Consider the following 14,496-nt stretch of genomic DNA (forward strand, 5'->3'; position numbering starts at 1 on the left):
TATTATAATAAACCTTTTTGGGGGCCAGAGTTTTAATCACTGATGTTTTTCATTATTGCAGACTTATTTGAGGAGCAGAAAATTATGTTTATGTACATTTTTGGTTTGTTTGTGTATGCATATATACATTTATATTCTCCCTTCATTTTAATAAGGTTTGAGGGGCTCATATGGATTTTAAGTTAGGCCCACAGCGGCCCTATAAGATTGACTGCACTTGACTAAGACTACAAGATAAGTATCAAGAAATTGTCTAAATGGATTTATTCTCCCCTCTCTTTCCTGAATCACCTGAGGCAAACCCTTATTTGGGCATTATGTCAATATTCACCCCCTTAAATTAATTTAAGCACTGTTTTACTTCTTTCCCTAACTGTGATTATATTTCTATTTCCCCAATCCAGTTGAAATTATCTCCAACGCAATAGAAAATAACACGGCTTTCACCCTTGAATGCCTTCAGTGTGGAGGATAGAAACCCACAGTGACACCCCTGAAACTATTAAACACTTTGCCCTCTGACACTCATCATCGGGTTCATTGAGAAATATCGAACTGTAAGCTCACGGATTCCTGCTGCATGTTTTGAGATAATGTACCATAAAATAATAATTACCGTAATGACTGTAATGCTCAGAGGCCTTCAGGTGATGAGAGCAGCCTGTATAAGCACACGATATGGACCTGCTTGTCTTGATTTTACCGAGTGGTAACTCGAGCTGCTGCCAGTGAAAATCCTAACTCTGCTCTGGTATGGATAGGGTAATAGCCTCGGGTGCTTTATAAGTTTATTTTAGGTAATAGAGACGCTTGTTTTGTTACAGCCTGTTCCGCCCTTCTCTTTCTTTCTCGCTCCTCTCCCTCCACGATTGTACCTACATTCAAATTCCTTGCTTCAGAAAGTTGGTGACTGGAGGAAGTAGAAAGGGGTTTGAGGAGAAATGTGAAGCGCATGCGCCATCTGAAGGTTTTGGGCTGCGCATCCATGCTGCAGTGTGCTAGTTTGTGAGAGGAGGCGACTGAAGCAGGTGAGAGAGGAAAGCTGAGTGGAAGCGATAGTCGGTGAAACTTCCCTGCACTGCAACACACACAGACGGTGTGGAAGGACGACAGACTCGGAGCCTCAGCAAAGCCGCTGTTCACACGCTGTGCTCTTTTCCTCCCCCTGGTACCGTGCGCGCTCGCCAAGCCACACTGTTTGGAGATAGTCCGCGCGGAAAGTTTTTTGGAGCATACAGTCTGGAGCCGATTAATTGTGGCATCTGTTTCTTTTTTTTGTTGCGAGGCGGATGACTTACTTTTTTGCGTGTGAAGACTTTTAAGTCGAGCTGAGGAATTGTCCAAGTCGTTTTCTGCTCAGAATGGAAGGTAAATTGACAAGTCGTTTGTGGCGAGGATCACCGTGTGGATCGTTCCGCAGGTAAAACGCGCTATGACCTGAGCGTGTGTGCGGCTGGATTTAATATTCACAGCAATATTTTTCATTTTTATTTGACATAGCCTACTCTCGATATAATCGGGGACAGTTTTAACCCGGCTAGAGACAATCCAATAGGCCGCTTATTTTTTAGTATCGACAAAGTAGCCTGCCTCCGACGTTTCCGCAAGTGGCACTTCGGGTTTGCCGTAGATAGTTGTTTTTGTTTATAATTACTGCAACATCTCGCACCGATTCGTTAAAGGAACTGATAATTTCCTTACACTGTCTTTTGACATTTTATATATCCCGCTGCTTCCTACAAACTCTGTAAACTGTTTGGCGCACGGAGCGCATTCACTGACTGTTGGGCGTCCGTGTTCACCAAAACACCAAACCTGAAGAACTATTTTTGCTTTAGCGTTCCTCTTTCTTCACCCCAGCCAAGCGAGCTCTTCACAAGAAATCCGGATAAAACGAGGAGTCGTGTCTTCATCGCAGCGGAAAAGGACATCTTAAATCCACCTGGCCTGCTCTGGGATTATTGGTGTGATATCGTCGGCAGAAATTGGATTTACAACTTCTAACGGACTGTGCTCCCTGGTGAGTAGCCTCACATTTTCCTGCAGCCATCGTTTATGAAAAAGTTGGAAATACGTGTGTCTGTGGGAGCTTGTTAAACTAATACTCGTTCTTGGATGTGGATATGTTAATGACAGATGTGATGTGTTAAACATGCATTTCCCTTACTGCATTGACTGAGGGCCATGACAATGTCCAGCTGGGCAATACATCAATTCAGGAGAATACATATTCACATCATTTTTATTTGTAATCCAACAAATAGTCTCCTTTCTGTTTCCATTGTTAACGGAGCCCTTAAAGTCTGACAATGTTCTTTGAGCTGCTTCTGCTCATCAAATCCTTGTACCTGGCTCCCTCTTCTGGTTTTTTAAACAACAAGACAGGCAAGAAAAGAGACTGATCATTGTTTCGCTATTAAATTAAGACAATGTTTCCCTCAGTACATTAAGGTGCAATGCAGTTTGGGGAAATGCTCATCTTTTAGGCTTTACAATGCTTTATTAATTCTCTTTCCTACACACAAAACCCACATTCACTAATTCCATATTATAAAAATGCGTATAAATGCAGGCCATACTTTAATATTTGCTTAAAAATGCAAGTAATTCATTACACGGTTTCGTTATTTCTCACTCAAAGCATTGTAATGCATTTTCTGCTGCTAAGAATTATACTATATTTACTAATGATATTTTTCAAGCAGTCAGAGTTCAACAAAACTAGGAAAAGACACGCTCCCAAAATTCAACAGACGGGAAAATAATTAAAGAAAACATTTACTCATTTAAAAAAAACAGTATGCTCTCCTCTTCCTTAAATCTGCTATAATGTTAATCGATTAGGTCTCATATGGCCTTACAAAAAGCCTCCTAAATGATCCATTACAACGTCAGAGCCCGATGCTTCATCATTACGACGGATTTCTAAATTCTGTCTGCCGGATGTCTCCAATTTGATGCCACTTTTACCGAAAGAAAGAGCGAGGTTGTTGTCAATTATCCAGTCAATTCCTAATTAATTTTTTACTCGGTTCAAAACGTTTCCAGGGGTCACGGATCGCAGGAATTAGGCCTACGCTTTTTGCTGTGTTACCTAATACATAATATATTTACGTTTCAAAACAAAAATATATATGATATCTATAGCTTTGAACATGTATGCAATTAAGCAATAATACGAAATCTGGTTTTTTTAAATAATGTTTTTTCTTTGTCTGTTTAATCGAACAATTATGTTACTCTGATCTGATTGGCTGAATCTTAGTCGTTAAATATGAGATAATTGCAAGCACCTGTGGCAATTTAAATTCTTATATGCAGAATGAAACCGCTCTCACCCCATCTGTTGCGTTATTCTTTGGTGTAGAATTAATATTTAATTATAGAAGTAGGCTACATTTTAATATATTTGTAAACCTCCTTTCCTCTCAGGTAATAAGGACACTTAGTTTAAAATCATAGTTAAACTGCCGCTCTCTGAGGATTATTACTTTATGTGTATTGCAGAACTGCCAAAAGGCATAACTTCACCGTCTATTACTGAAGCAGCGCACAGGCTCATGCGTGTATGTGTGTGCGCGCGCGCGCGCTGGTTGAGTGATGGTGAACTTGGCATCGTCTTTAATGAGTATTAGGCAGGCCCAGGTCTCCACGACTCAACCCTGGAAAATAACACAGCGTGACAAATTAGACCTGCTTTGGGTCCCAAAATTCACACACGGCCAAACTGGAAGGCTGGCACATCAGTTTCACTTGCAAATGTAGGGCTAATTATTTTTAATTCATTTTCTGCCCACATAGCAGCCAAACTATATCACCAAAGCCATGCAGATGCCTGCACATAATAGCCTTTTTTTCCCCTTTTTTTAAATTTCTTGTAGTTATAGGGAAACGTCTGCACAGTATAGCCTGGTGCAGGCCATCTCCGTTGACGTGGCTCCTTTAAGTCCGAACCACAGTCAATTAATACATCTAAAACGTAATTTAAATTCAATTATGGACCGACACGACTGTTGTTTGTCAAATAACTATTAAAAAACCTATGCATCAGAAGAAAGCAATACAATCAAATGCTTTTTGGGGTTATGGTTTCTTTTTTATTCCCAAGTTTTGTATACATTTTCCTATTAAGTCCTACCATGCTCTGAATTAACGAATTTGCTAAACAATTTCATTAGTATTTCCCAAGGACCTTCCATATTATCATAATATAACTAAATTAAGCACTCTAACCCTGAATAATTACAGTCAGGCAGAGATGAAAAGGAACCAGAATGTTATTTTTTTTTTTTTTTTTTATGTAAACATTTAAGAATTACAATTAGAAGAGGTTAGAATGGAAACAATTTAGTTTTGACCCTTATGAACAGTAAATATGTAGACTACAAATAGATATTTCGATTCTGTGTGTCTCTTTGTACGTGTTTTTCTCAGAGAAAAGTGAATTGTCAGGAATGTGTCAAGATGTGGTTACAGTACATGGTCATTGTGTCTTCTCTGGCTGCATGTCTATCAGTCTTATGTGATTCACACTCAGACCTGCTGCCAAATGACTGCTCTGCTGTGAAAGCACTGCTGGCTTAGGGCTGTAATCATATAAACACACACAACCACGGTGCTTTTTGCATGTCAAATAGAGATATACAGACATAGAGCTAAAATATGTTTTCCTGCATTTCCTTCATACATTTTAACAATCCAGATGTCTGTCTTTTTCTGTGTTTTGCTCAATAAAATGTGCAAGACAAACATTCAGACAGGCAGGCAGTCTGACAACCTTTTTTTCTCTGTCCTCCCTCAGATCAAGCAGCAGAATGAACCTGGGGCTGGGCTGTGTGTGTCGGCCGGGTAGCTGGCCCTATGGCAGCTTGTTGGACTCCAGACACTGCGTCTTTGCCCTCACACTCCTCACACTCCTCATGCAGGTGGTGGTGGAGGCCAACTCTTGGTGGTATGCATTCATTTTTTCCCCATATGTACAGTATTTTTGTATTGGTATGAAGTTTCTGCACAGTGTGTTTACCCGTGTCATGACCACTGGAAATTGTCAACTTTTAAACGGAAATTTCTTATTTTACACTTATAAATAATTCACATCTTTGAATAAGCAAGTCGAGCTTTAAAATATATTTTTTTGAAACACCCAAAGATCTGGGGTAATCTACATTTTCTTTCCTTTTATACAAATATTTTTTAAGTGTTTATATTAGTCATTTACTTGGTTTCAGTGCCCATTTCAGGCCTATGTGTGAGAGTGTGTGTGCGTGTTTGCTAAGTAAGCCTCCTCAACTTCAGTTGCACCACATATGAAATAACATTACTTGCTGACTGTAGCACATTAGCTTTTCAGAAAGGACCTTGTTCTCCTTTATTTTCTTTCTTTGCATATTGCCAAACCAAAATTATGAATATTATAGAAAACATAGAATGTTGTGGTTTATGAGTCGCTGTCAAATATGTGCAAATGCGAACAGTGTGTGAATGCGTGTGTGTGTGTTGATGCATGTCCTATTACAAATGATATATTTCAGCATGCTGCGTTTAAACACACAGTACTTCTAATATAGGAAAAATACTGTATAACAGAGTAGATTCACTACTTAAAGCAATTCACAACTCTTTACGTCATGTGGCTGTTGTCTGATTGTGCACTTGTGTGTATAATTGTGTATCCTAAGTGAAGTGCTTGTTAAAAACATGGAGCATTTACAGTAAACCAACACTTTCTGTGTAGGACCTTTTGCTTCAGAGAGCAGATCAAAGCCAGCAGTGACATCATGTGGTGAAGGCCTAATTATGTGAAAATAATAATTTAAACAAATAATTAAGGAGGATTTATACAAATAAACATATTTGAATGGACTCAGCCCAGAAGGAAACTAAAGTAAAGTTCAAATAATGAGTTGGATTTACCAGCAGAGGACTTGCACACCACCACAGACGCTCGGAAAGCTGACTTTGGAGCACAGACTGTGTGTGTCTTTCAGTTTCCTCTTTGAGAGGACGCACAGGTGTGAATGATTTAGAGAGTCTCGGAGCAGCGGGCCAACTGACTGTGTATGTGTGAGAGACAGCGGCAGTCTGCATGTCTGTGTGTACATTCATCTTTTTTTCCGTGTGCTTATGTGTGTACATCTCTGTATAAGTGTGTGTTCTCTCTCTGCTGACTTTCCCCAGTCGATCGGGTTACACTGGGGGCTAATTGGCTTTCTCTTGGGGCTCAGGGATGGGCCGCTCTAATTGTCCTGTGGCTTGGAACCAGATGCTCATACTAATGTTCCTCTCTCTCTTTTTCAATTGTGTTCATCCATGTCTCTCTCTCTTTCTTCCAGTCCGTGTTTATATGTTTTTATTTCTCTCATCCAAAACTGAATGGAACTGTTGGATTAAATTGAAAAGGGAATACAACTTCATAGCAGTTTTTTGACATAATATACAACCTGTGATGAGGGGTCTCTGACAGGCATTGCTTGGCTATCAAGGGTTTCAAGTTAAAATAGGTGGCAACTTCAGCTTGGAGAGATCTAAGAACCAAATGATATTTTAGCGTTTTTTTTGTTTTATACCAAGCACCTTTAATTTCACATACTCTTTATTTTTCTCTGAAAATAGGTGGCAACTTCAGCTATTTTTCCTCTGTCCTCTACTTTAAATGTTCAACTTTGGTTTCCCATGGTTTGTCTATATGTGTGCTTCCTGGCCCAAAATGGTAAATACCTTCTTAAGTCCAATTTCATTAAGAGCTAAACGGTGTAGGATTTTACATTTAATAAATAACTGTCTCATTTTACTGAATAACATAGATTGACCCATAAGAAAGATAAACTAAATAAGTGAAATGAGCTGTTGGTTGGGAATTAAGACTGAAAACCTGCACATTTGTGTCAAAATGGCAAATGAGTAAAAACCACTGCATTATGTGTTTCTCCTAATCCAGGTCTCTGGCCATGAACCCTTTACTGATCCCCGAAGCCTACATCATCGGGGCCCAGCCTCTGTGCAGCCAGCTGGTGGGCCTGTCGCAGGGCCAGAAGAAGCTGTGCCAGCTCTACCAGGACCACATGCAGTACATCGGTGAAGGTGCCAAGACCGGCATCAGAGAGTGCCAGTACCAGTTCAGACAGCGGCGCTGGAACTGCAGCACTGTGGACAACTCTTCTGTTTTCGGACGGGTCATGCAAATAGGTAAGAAATGTACCAAGGATGTATAAAAATAGCATATGTTCTTAGAAACATTAACATGAACACACAGCAGTGGATACAAATGTGCACGTTTACAAATATGACCGCCTTTGCACAACCCATTCACCAGTGTTATTCAGAATCTGAACTGTCTGTGTGTTTTCTTTCTTCATACTCCCTCTGTCTGATTCACTGACCCTCTTGTGGGGCTGTTGATTCTCAGCAGCTGTGTGGAAGGAATAGTGAGGTTTCTGGATAAATCACATGTGGCTTTGGCCTGCTAAACCAGCTCCCGACATGGAGCAATAGGGAGGCAGAGAATCTGCTTTTCCCCTGATGAATGAAGGACAATCTAATCTAGTGTAACACACACACACACACACACACACACACACACACACACACACACACACACACTGTGGAGCTGGACTGTAGCTGCCCTGTATTTACAAGTAATGGGAGTGCAGTGAGTGTATGCACCAATACATCACCTTGTCAGAGATTAAACTGTCTGTGTGTGTATGTGCATGTAGTGTACATGCAGTTTGCTTGGATATCTTATAGAAAGTTCAAGAGCTTTACGCTCTTCTCTTAGTAATCCCCACTCTTGCATCCTGTCATTTTACAAGGTTTGTTTTAGTTGCTTTGGATGTGGGCCTTCACCTCAGGGGCTTATGTAAAGGTGGTTTACCATTTATTGATCATAACTCTCCAGCTGAATTATAATGAAGCTATACCATGTGGGTATTGGATGATAGCAGATTTACAGCCGGATTTGGCTAATAGTAGTAAAAGTCAGCTTACATTTTGGGAAACTTTAAAATTCCTTGAGCGTAAAAAATGCAGATGGGTTTTTTTTTTGTTCATGTTGTTACTCTTTAAGGTAAATTAATCCATACGAGAAAAACAACTACATAGAACGCATGCATTTGTCCAGAATCCTTTGCTTAGTTTTCTGCTCCCACCCTCATGCAATTGATGGAATAAATGGTGACTGGAATTTCATTTTGTGGTGATCACAGCTTTAAGAATAACCTTTAATGCGCTCAACAGCAACTTCTCTTTCCAGTAATAATGTCCCCATTAGTCTGGATAATCCACAGAACACACTGTCAACACTTTTCTTGGGGACTATTTTTAGTTAGAAAGTAGTTTCACTGAAAACTGCTTGCACCGAGGTCTGGACTGTAGATGCTCCAGAGTAACCCTTGTTTTTGGAAAGAGACGTCTGCGCGTGTCATTTAAAATTGATGTTGTGAGCACTCTAAACGAAATGTTATTTACTTGCATCATATCGGGGCGGTGGGAAAAATGTCAAGAAATGGATATCTCAAAACCTCAGCACATAAAACTGAAATTGTCTGCATGGATAGATACCACTAGAGGTACTTGTGAGCTCACTACGTGACATTCACATTTTTACGCTACTCTTGGTGATTCTACCTTTCTGTATCGCTGGCACTGCTGACTCCCTCTCCACAGATCAGTCTTCATAGAAACCTCATCAACAGCCGTTCTCCTATTTCTCTTCTCCCTCTCCAGCATTGCTTCCATCTGAGCCCACTCTCGGCCAAGTAAACATGTCCGCCCCTCCATGGCTGTCTATCTGAAAGTCTGTCTAACTGTCTGTCTGTCTGCTGGCGTCGGACACTGCTTGTGATTTAAAGCTGAGCTCCTGGGGGTGCTTAAGTGGTTTGGTTGGGACCCTTTCCCTGCCTCACTTGGCTAGCTCCAGGTGGAGGTACAGAAGAAGGGAATTAGTGTAAAAGACGACACTCTGTCTGTCCTCAGGTCCATTTAGGCCCATGTACTCGGGCTGGATTAAAAGCTGTCCTAGACTAATGAATCCCACACACTCCCTGATCATCTGTGTTCTTGCCAGAGTGTTCCACCTGAACAGCTTTCAGACTTTCCACAAGGTTTCTTTATTCATCTGTTCTCTTCTCTGTCATTGTCATTTTCCACTTTCTGTGATATTTAGTGCATGCATATTTAGTCTCCTTTTCCGTTTTACTTGCTTTTTCTTCTTCAATTTCTTTTTCTTGACTTATCTCTTGAGTCGTCTTTTCTTTCTCCTCCCTAATCTGCCGTTCTGTCCATCTGTTACTGTCATTAAAGTGCACTCACTAAAGGTCGGCCCAGCAGGTATATGAGCTGTGGATTTGTATCCTGTAACAGCCCCCATCTTCAATGTCAGCCTCATAGTTTTCTCGGCTGCTTTTTCTTTAGTCGCTTATCTCAGTTTTCTCTCTTAATCTCTGGCTTTGAATAAAAGTGGTAATGGATTGGTAAAAACTGCTCATGTTAGTTTTTAAAACCTTTTGTCCCTACAGAGGAAATGTTGATGGTAGAAAACAGTGGGAGTTCAAGAGCAAGGCCTCCAGGATCAGTCAGTCATGACAGATAAAGTAAAGAACTGTTGTCACTTTCAATTTGGGTGAAATGGCAGCAGCTTGTTAGGAAGCATCTCTGTCACTGGAGGGCGCCCTCTTCTCTCTGGCTGAAGCCCAATAACAGCAAACCAGATTCCAACATTCAACATGTTGGTGATGAGGAACTCGCAACTCTTGGTTCAAATGCTATGTAATCTTAAATATATGGTTGATGCTGTCATATGACATCACATCCCATAACACTTTTTAAAATGTTCAAGCAAAATGAAAGTGACACGCATTGAGTGATGAACAAATAACCTAGAAGAAAGGAGTAGTGGATGGATTTGCCAAATGAAAACACATTTGTTATTTACTCTGTTCCTTGTTGTGTCAAATGTGACATGATTTCCCCGTTTGTGTGTCTGCAGGCAGCCGAGAAACAGCCTTCACTTATGCCATCAGTGCGGCAGGAGTGGTGAACGCGGTGAGCCGTGCCTGTAGAGAGGGTGAGCTCTCCAGCTGTGGGTGCAGCCGTGCAGCTCGCCCCAAGGACCTGCCGCGAGACTGGCTGTGGGGCGGCTGCGGAGACAACCTCAACTATGGCTACAGGTTCTCCAAGGAGTTTGTGGACGCACGTGAGAGGGAGAAGAGCTTCCCGAAAGGCTCATATGAGAGCGCCCGTCTGATGATGAATATACACAATAACGAGGCTGGAAGGAGGGTAAGACACAGGGATTATACACTCAAAGATCTTAAGATTTCATCAGATAAGAAGCAAGCATAGTGATATAGACTGCCGACCCTAGAATGACACCAGCCAGTGATAGGAAGAGTAAGAGGGTTTGGAAGTGAGACAATCCAGGTCAATGAGATATGTCTCCGCTGATCATCTGGGTAACAGCTCTGTCAGCTCTCCCCTCCTGAGGCTTTGATCAGTGGGGAGACGGACTCCCGTGAGGCAGCTCTGGGATCTCTTTTCCTTTTCAAACATCTTGAAACCACCTCAGAGGGGACGTCATTCCAGATATCTGTTGCCAGGCAGTGTTCTTTCAAGTAGGACAAATGAGTGGACAACGTATTATTCAATGAACTATTGGAGACATGGACAGCATCATTCGGTCCTTTATGGAAAAGTTATGAGATCATGAGCAGCACGTTGTGCAAATATTTATACAGACAGGTCAAAGTACAAATATTAAGCATGTGTCGCTTGGAATCTTTTTTGCAATTTGCCACATTAAAAATAAATGATTGTGCAGGTTCATCTTGTTAATTCATTTTTTTTTTTTCTTCCCCCTCCTCTCTACTCTCAGACGGTGTCCGACCTTGCCAACGTGTCCTGCAAGTGCCATGGTGTGTCAGGCTCCTGCAGCCTGAAGACTTGCTGGCTACAGCTGGCTGACTTCCGAAAGGTGGGCGAAGCGCTGAAGGAAAAGTATGACAGCGCTGCTGCCATGAAGCTCAACACGCGTGGAAAGCTGGTGCAGATGCACAGCAAGTTCAACGCCCCCACGAGCCACGACCTGGTATACATCGAGTCCAGTCCAGACTACTGCCTGAAGAACCAGAGCACGGGCTCCCTGGGCACTGTGGGACGCCTTTGCAACAAGACCTCGGAGGGCATGGATGGGTGCGAGCTGATGTGCTGCGGCCGCGGGTACGACCAGTACAAGGCACAGATAGTGGAGCGCTGCCACTGCAAGTTCCACTGGTGCTGCTACGTCAAGTGCAAGCGCTGCACCAAAATCGTAGACCAATTCGTCTGCAAGTGAGAGGAGGAGTGATGCCTGTGGGTGTTTGCTTGCAGACGATGGGCATACATCTGTGTGTATTCGTGAGCAGAGGAGCAAAGGAGTCGAACACAGAGAGAGAATGGAAGAAAGAAACTATATAAATTATATTTATAGAGTTAAACAATTATGCCATTGCAAAAAGACTGACTCTTTTTTTTTTTCCAAAAAAATCTTATGTCTTCAGAAACTGAGAGTATCGTGAAATATTTATTTTTGAGATTGTTATGTTTTATTTTGGCCCAGGTATCACCAGCTAATGTTAACCCATTCAAGTGCCTAAAACTGGCTGGAAATCTCCCTCCACCATTTACCAATATCAGAATACAACATTTGTCTTGTCAGATGGGTCACACTGGTTGCGAAATTGGACTCTGCTTCCATTTCCAAAGAAGAGTAGTGTTTTATATTTGTGGCCTAGTTGAATATGAGGTCCTGGTTTGTTTACTGTTGAGAGGAAAACACATGTAGTGCATAGATGTGATTTCATGGGCTCAGTCCCAAACCAGCCTTCACCTCCTCACCAAAGTCTACTCGTCCTCTCCCCTCATGTAGAGAAAGGAACACTGTTGGTCCGTGCACGTCCTTGGAGTACAATGGGTACAATAAGAGGGTGTTTTGGGGATTGGGCCTTTTTACTAAGCTGTCCCAGAAGCCTTAGAGTTCCCCAGGTGCTGCAACAAGCCCTCCACCATTATGCACTTTGATACAGAGGCTAAAACCTGTCTGTGCGTGTCTGTTCAGCTGTTGTTGTTTTTTACTACCATGCATCAGCAAATATATCAATATTATAGCCTACATTATTTTCCATATTAATTCAGATTATCCATTTAACATTATTTTACAATACTTAATATGGTTTGAATATATATGGGCGATTGTTGTGGTTACAGTGGTGAAATATTCCATGCTCTGTGTATATAGTATGTCTATCCAACCAATCAGTAAACTGTATTTATTTTTTCTTTAAACAGATCCTCCTCTAAGCTAAAAACATAAAAACACCATCTCCATCATAAATCAATATTTAGTCAGACAACCTCAAGTTTTTTTAAGTCACTTTTAAAAATGGTGTTCTCACTAATGCGGCTCTTCACTGTTTTGTAAAGGGAAATGCACCTTATTGTTTCGACACACAAACTCTTTCTTCTCACTCATGTTCAGCTTTACTGTTACACATACATGTATAAATATATATCACAAAGTGTTGAGGTTTTTTTTATCATCACCACATATTTTCAGTACCACTCCGTCATCTGCTCACTATCCCTGTGATGATTCTCAATAGACAAACTATTTCTACCAATCCAGATATGTATATTTATAAGCTTCTCCGTGAATTTGAGGTTTGTTTAACATTATGTGTTATAGCTGATATTTTGTTACTTTTTACAAATTGGCTCAATGCTCTACTTTGTTTCAATAAATATCAAATGTAAAACCAGCAGAGAAGTATTACCTCATAGTGTTTGTTCAAGTCTTGTTTGTACAGTATGCTTCAAATTAATTTGTGTATCTCCTATATCAACTTCTCCTTTTCCACAAAGCGTGTGTGCATTTTAAAAGAGCTCTTGATTTCATTTAAAAGTAACTTTTCCTTTGCTTCTAATTCCAACAACATTTCAGCGTTTTTTCTGAACCAGTTAGATTCCTTTATTCAGTTTCCTCACCCAGGGGCACATTTAGTGACGGAACCCACTTTAGATGACAGCTGTTTTAGGAGTGTAGTGAACAAAGACGAGGAGAGTTTTCTTGAGAGCTTTCTAAGATAGCCTGAAGATTGGGTGTCTCCCAGGGGATTGGTTGAGGTTTTATTATAAGCGCCCCTCAACAGTCCAATGACAGTGGATCAGTTAATGGAATGATTAATCATATTGTGTCAGGAGAATGGGAAGAAGGGGGATTTTCAATGTGGGGAACAGGGCTGTCTGGCAGGCGACTGGACCTTGTCAGAGACTGCTGGCGCTCAAGAGGAGACGCAAAGAACAGGAGAGAAGATTGGGTAATGAGAAACGGGGGATTACATGAGGCTGGATGAGGGGAGTAATAAGGAGAGGGGTTTTGAGAGGGATGGCCCGAGGGAGAGGAGTAGAGAGAGAAAGTGCTTTACGGAAAGAACAGCTGAAGGACTGCCATTACAGAGTAAACGGTCCTGACATTGACTAATATTTACACTGGGAAAATGATACTGAATTTAGGAGCACATCCCATATGTGACCCTGTCAATTGGCCCACGTGTGTGTGTGTGTTTAGGATTCTGATCGGTGTCACGTAGGCCATTAGGGAAAAGCTGGAGAAAGATACAAGTTTAGCAAGTAGTAAGAAAGTGTACCAAAAAAGTCAAATGAGAACGAGCGCTGCAAGAGTTTGAACATATTTGAACTTTCTGTCAACAGCAGGGTTTATAAGCATATGAAATCGCCCTTCAACTATGATATGTACATGGAGGTCAGAAAGTACTTGCACGTGCTGGACGAGGCTCTTTAGATGTCAGAGTGAGTGACTGACTACACATACCAGCATGACCCCTTCAGCAATAGCATAAACAGAAATCCAGGTGCATGCCGATTGGCCGTGCAGAGGAAAGCTGAAACCCACAGGTGCACAGGTACAGTATGACACATCCCGTCAGAGGAAGAGGCACACACACTTCCAACTGCTCAAACAAAATGCTTGAATGTCTAAACTTGGCAGACCTTTCTCTACCTGCCCATTCTTTACTCTGTTCCCACCTCTAGTTTGACAGATTATGTATTATAATGTTGGCGACGGTACATATATGTGTCAATATATGTATGTATATATACAGTATATGTATCGCACACATAATTAAGCATTCTAAGTAATGACACTTTGTGACTTGACAAGTGCATACACGCACACACTTTGAAAAGTAGGAGAGGAGATGCAGATATTCTAAGCTGATGCAAGCCTTGGCGACTCTAACATCCACTCTTCAGAGTTTATATCAGAAAACAGCAGCCCGTTTGAGCTTTCCCCGACATTGCTTTCATATTTTCTGCTTTTCCTGAGAAAATAAACAGAAACAAATGTTTACAATAGTCCTTTCCCAAAATAAACATTCATGGTTTCTCAATTTCAATTAAAATATGCAAATATCTTAACCTTTTACAGTGCGATAAATACTT

At 41.2% G+C, this 14,496-nt stretch overlaps 1 protein-coding gene across 1 annotated transcript; it reads left to right on the forward strand.

Moving 5' to 3' along the window:
• The first annotated feature begins 907 nt into the window (after positions 1 to 907).
• Positions 908 to 12,792, forward strand: LOC117557912 (protein Wnt-5a-like). The gene is made up of 5 exons (XM_034233910.1): positions 908 to 2,020; positions 4,802 to 4,951; positions 6,938 to 7,185; positions 9,986 to 10,278; positions 10,871 to 12,792. Exons 2-5 carry the CDS (start codon positions 4,815 to 4,817, stop codon positions 11,327 to 11,329), a joined length of 1,137 nt encoding a protein of 378 aa, XP_034089801.1. The 5' UTR covers positions 908 to 2,020; positions 4,802 to 4,814; the 3' UTR covers positions 11,330 to 12,792.
• Positions 12,793 to 14,496: the final 1,704 nt, after the last annotated feature.

This window comes from Gymnodraco acuticeps, unplaced genomic scaffold, assembly GCF_902827175.1.
Source record: "Gymnodraco acuticeps unplaced genomic scaffold, fGymAcu1.1, whole genome shotgun sequence".
In the NCBI taxonomy this organism is placed as follows: domain Eukaryota; kingdom Metazoa; phylum Chordata; class Actinopteri; order Perciformes; family Bathydraconidae; genus Gymnodraco; species Gymnodraco acuticeps.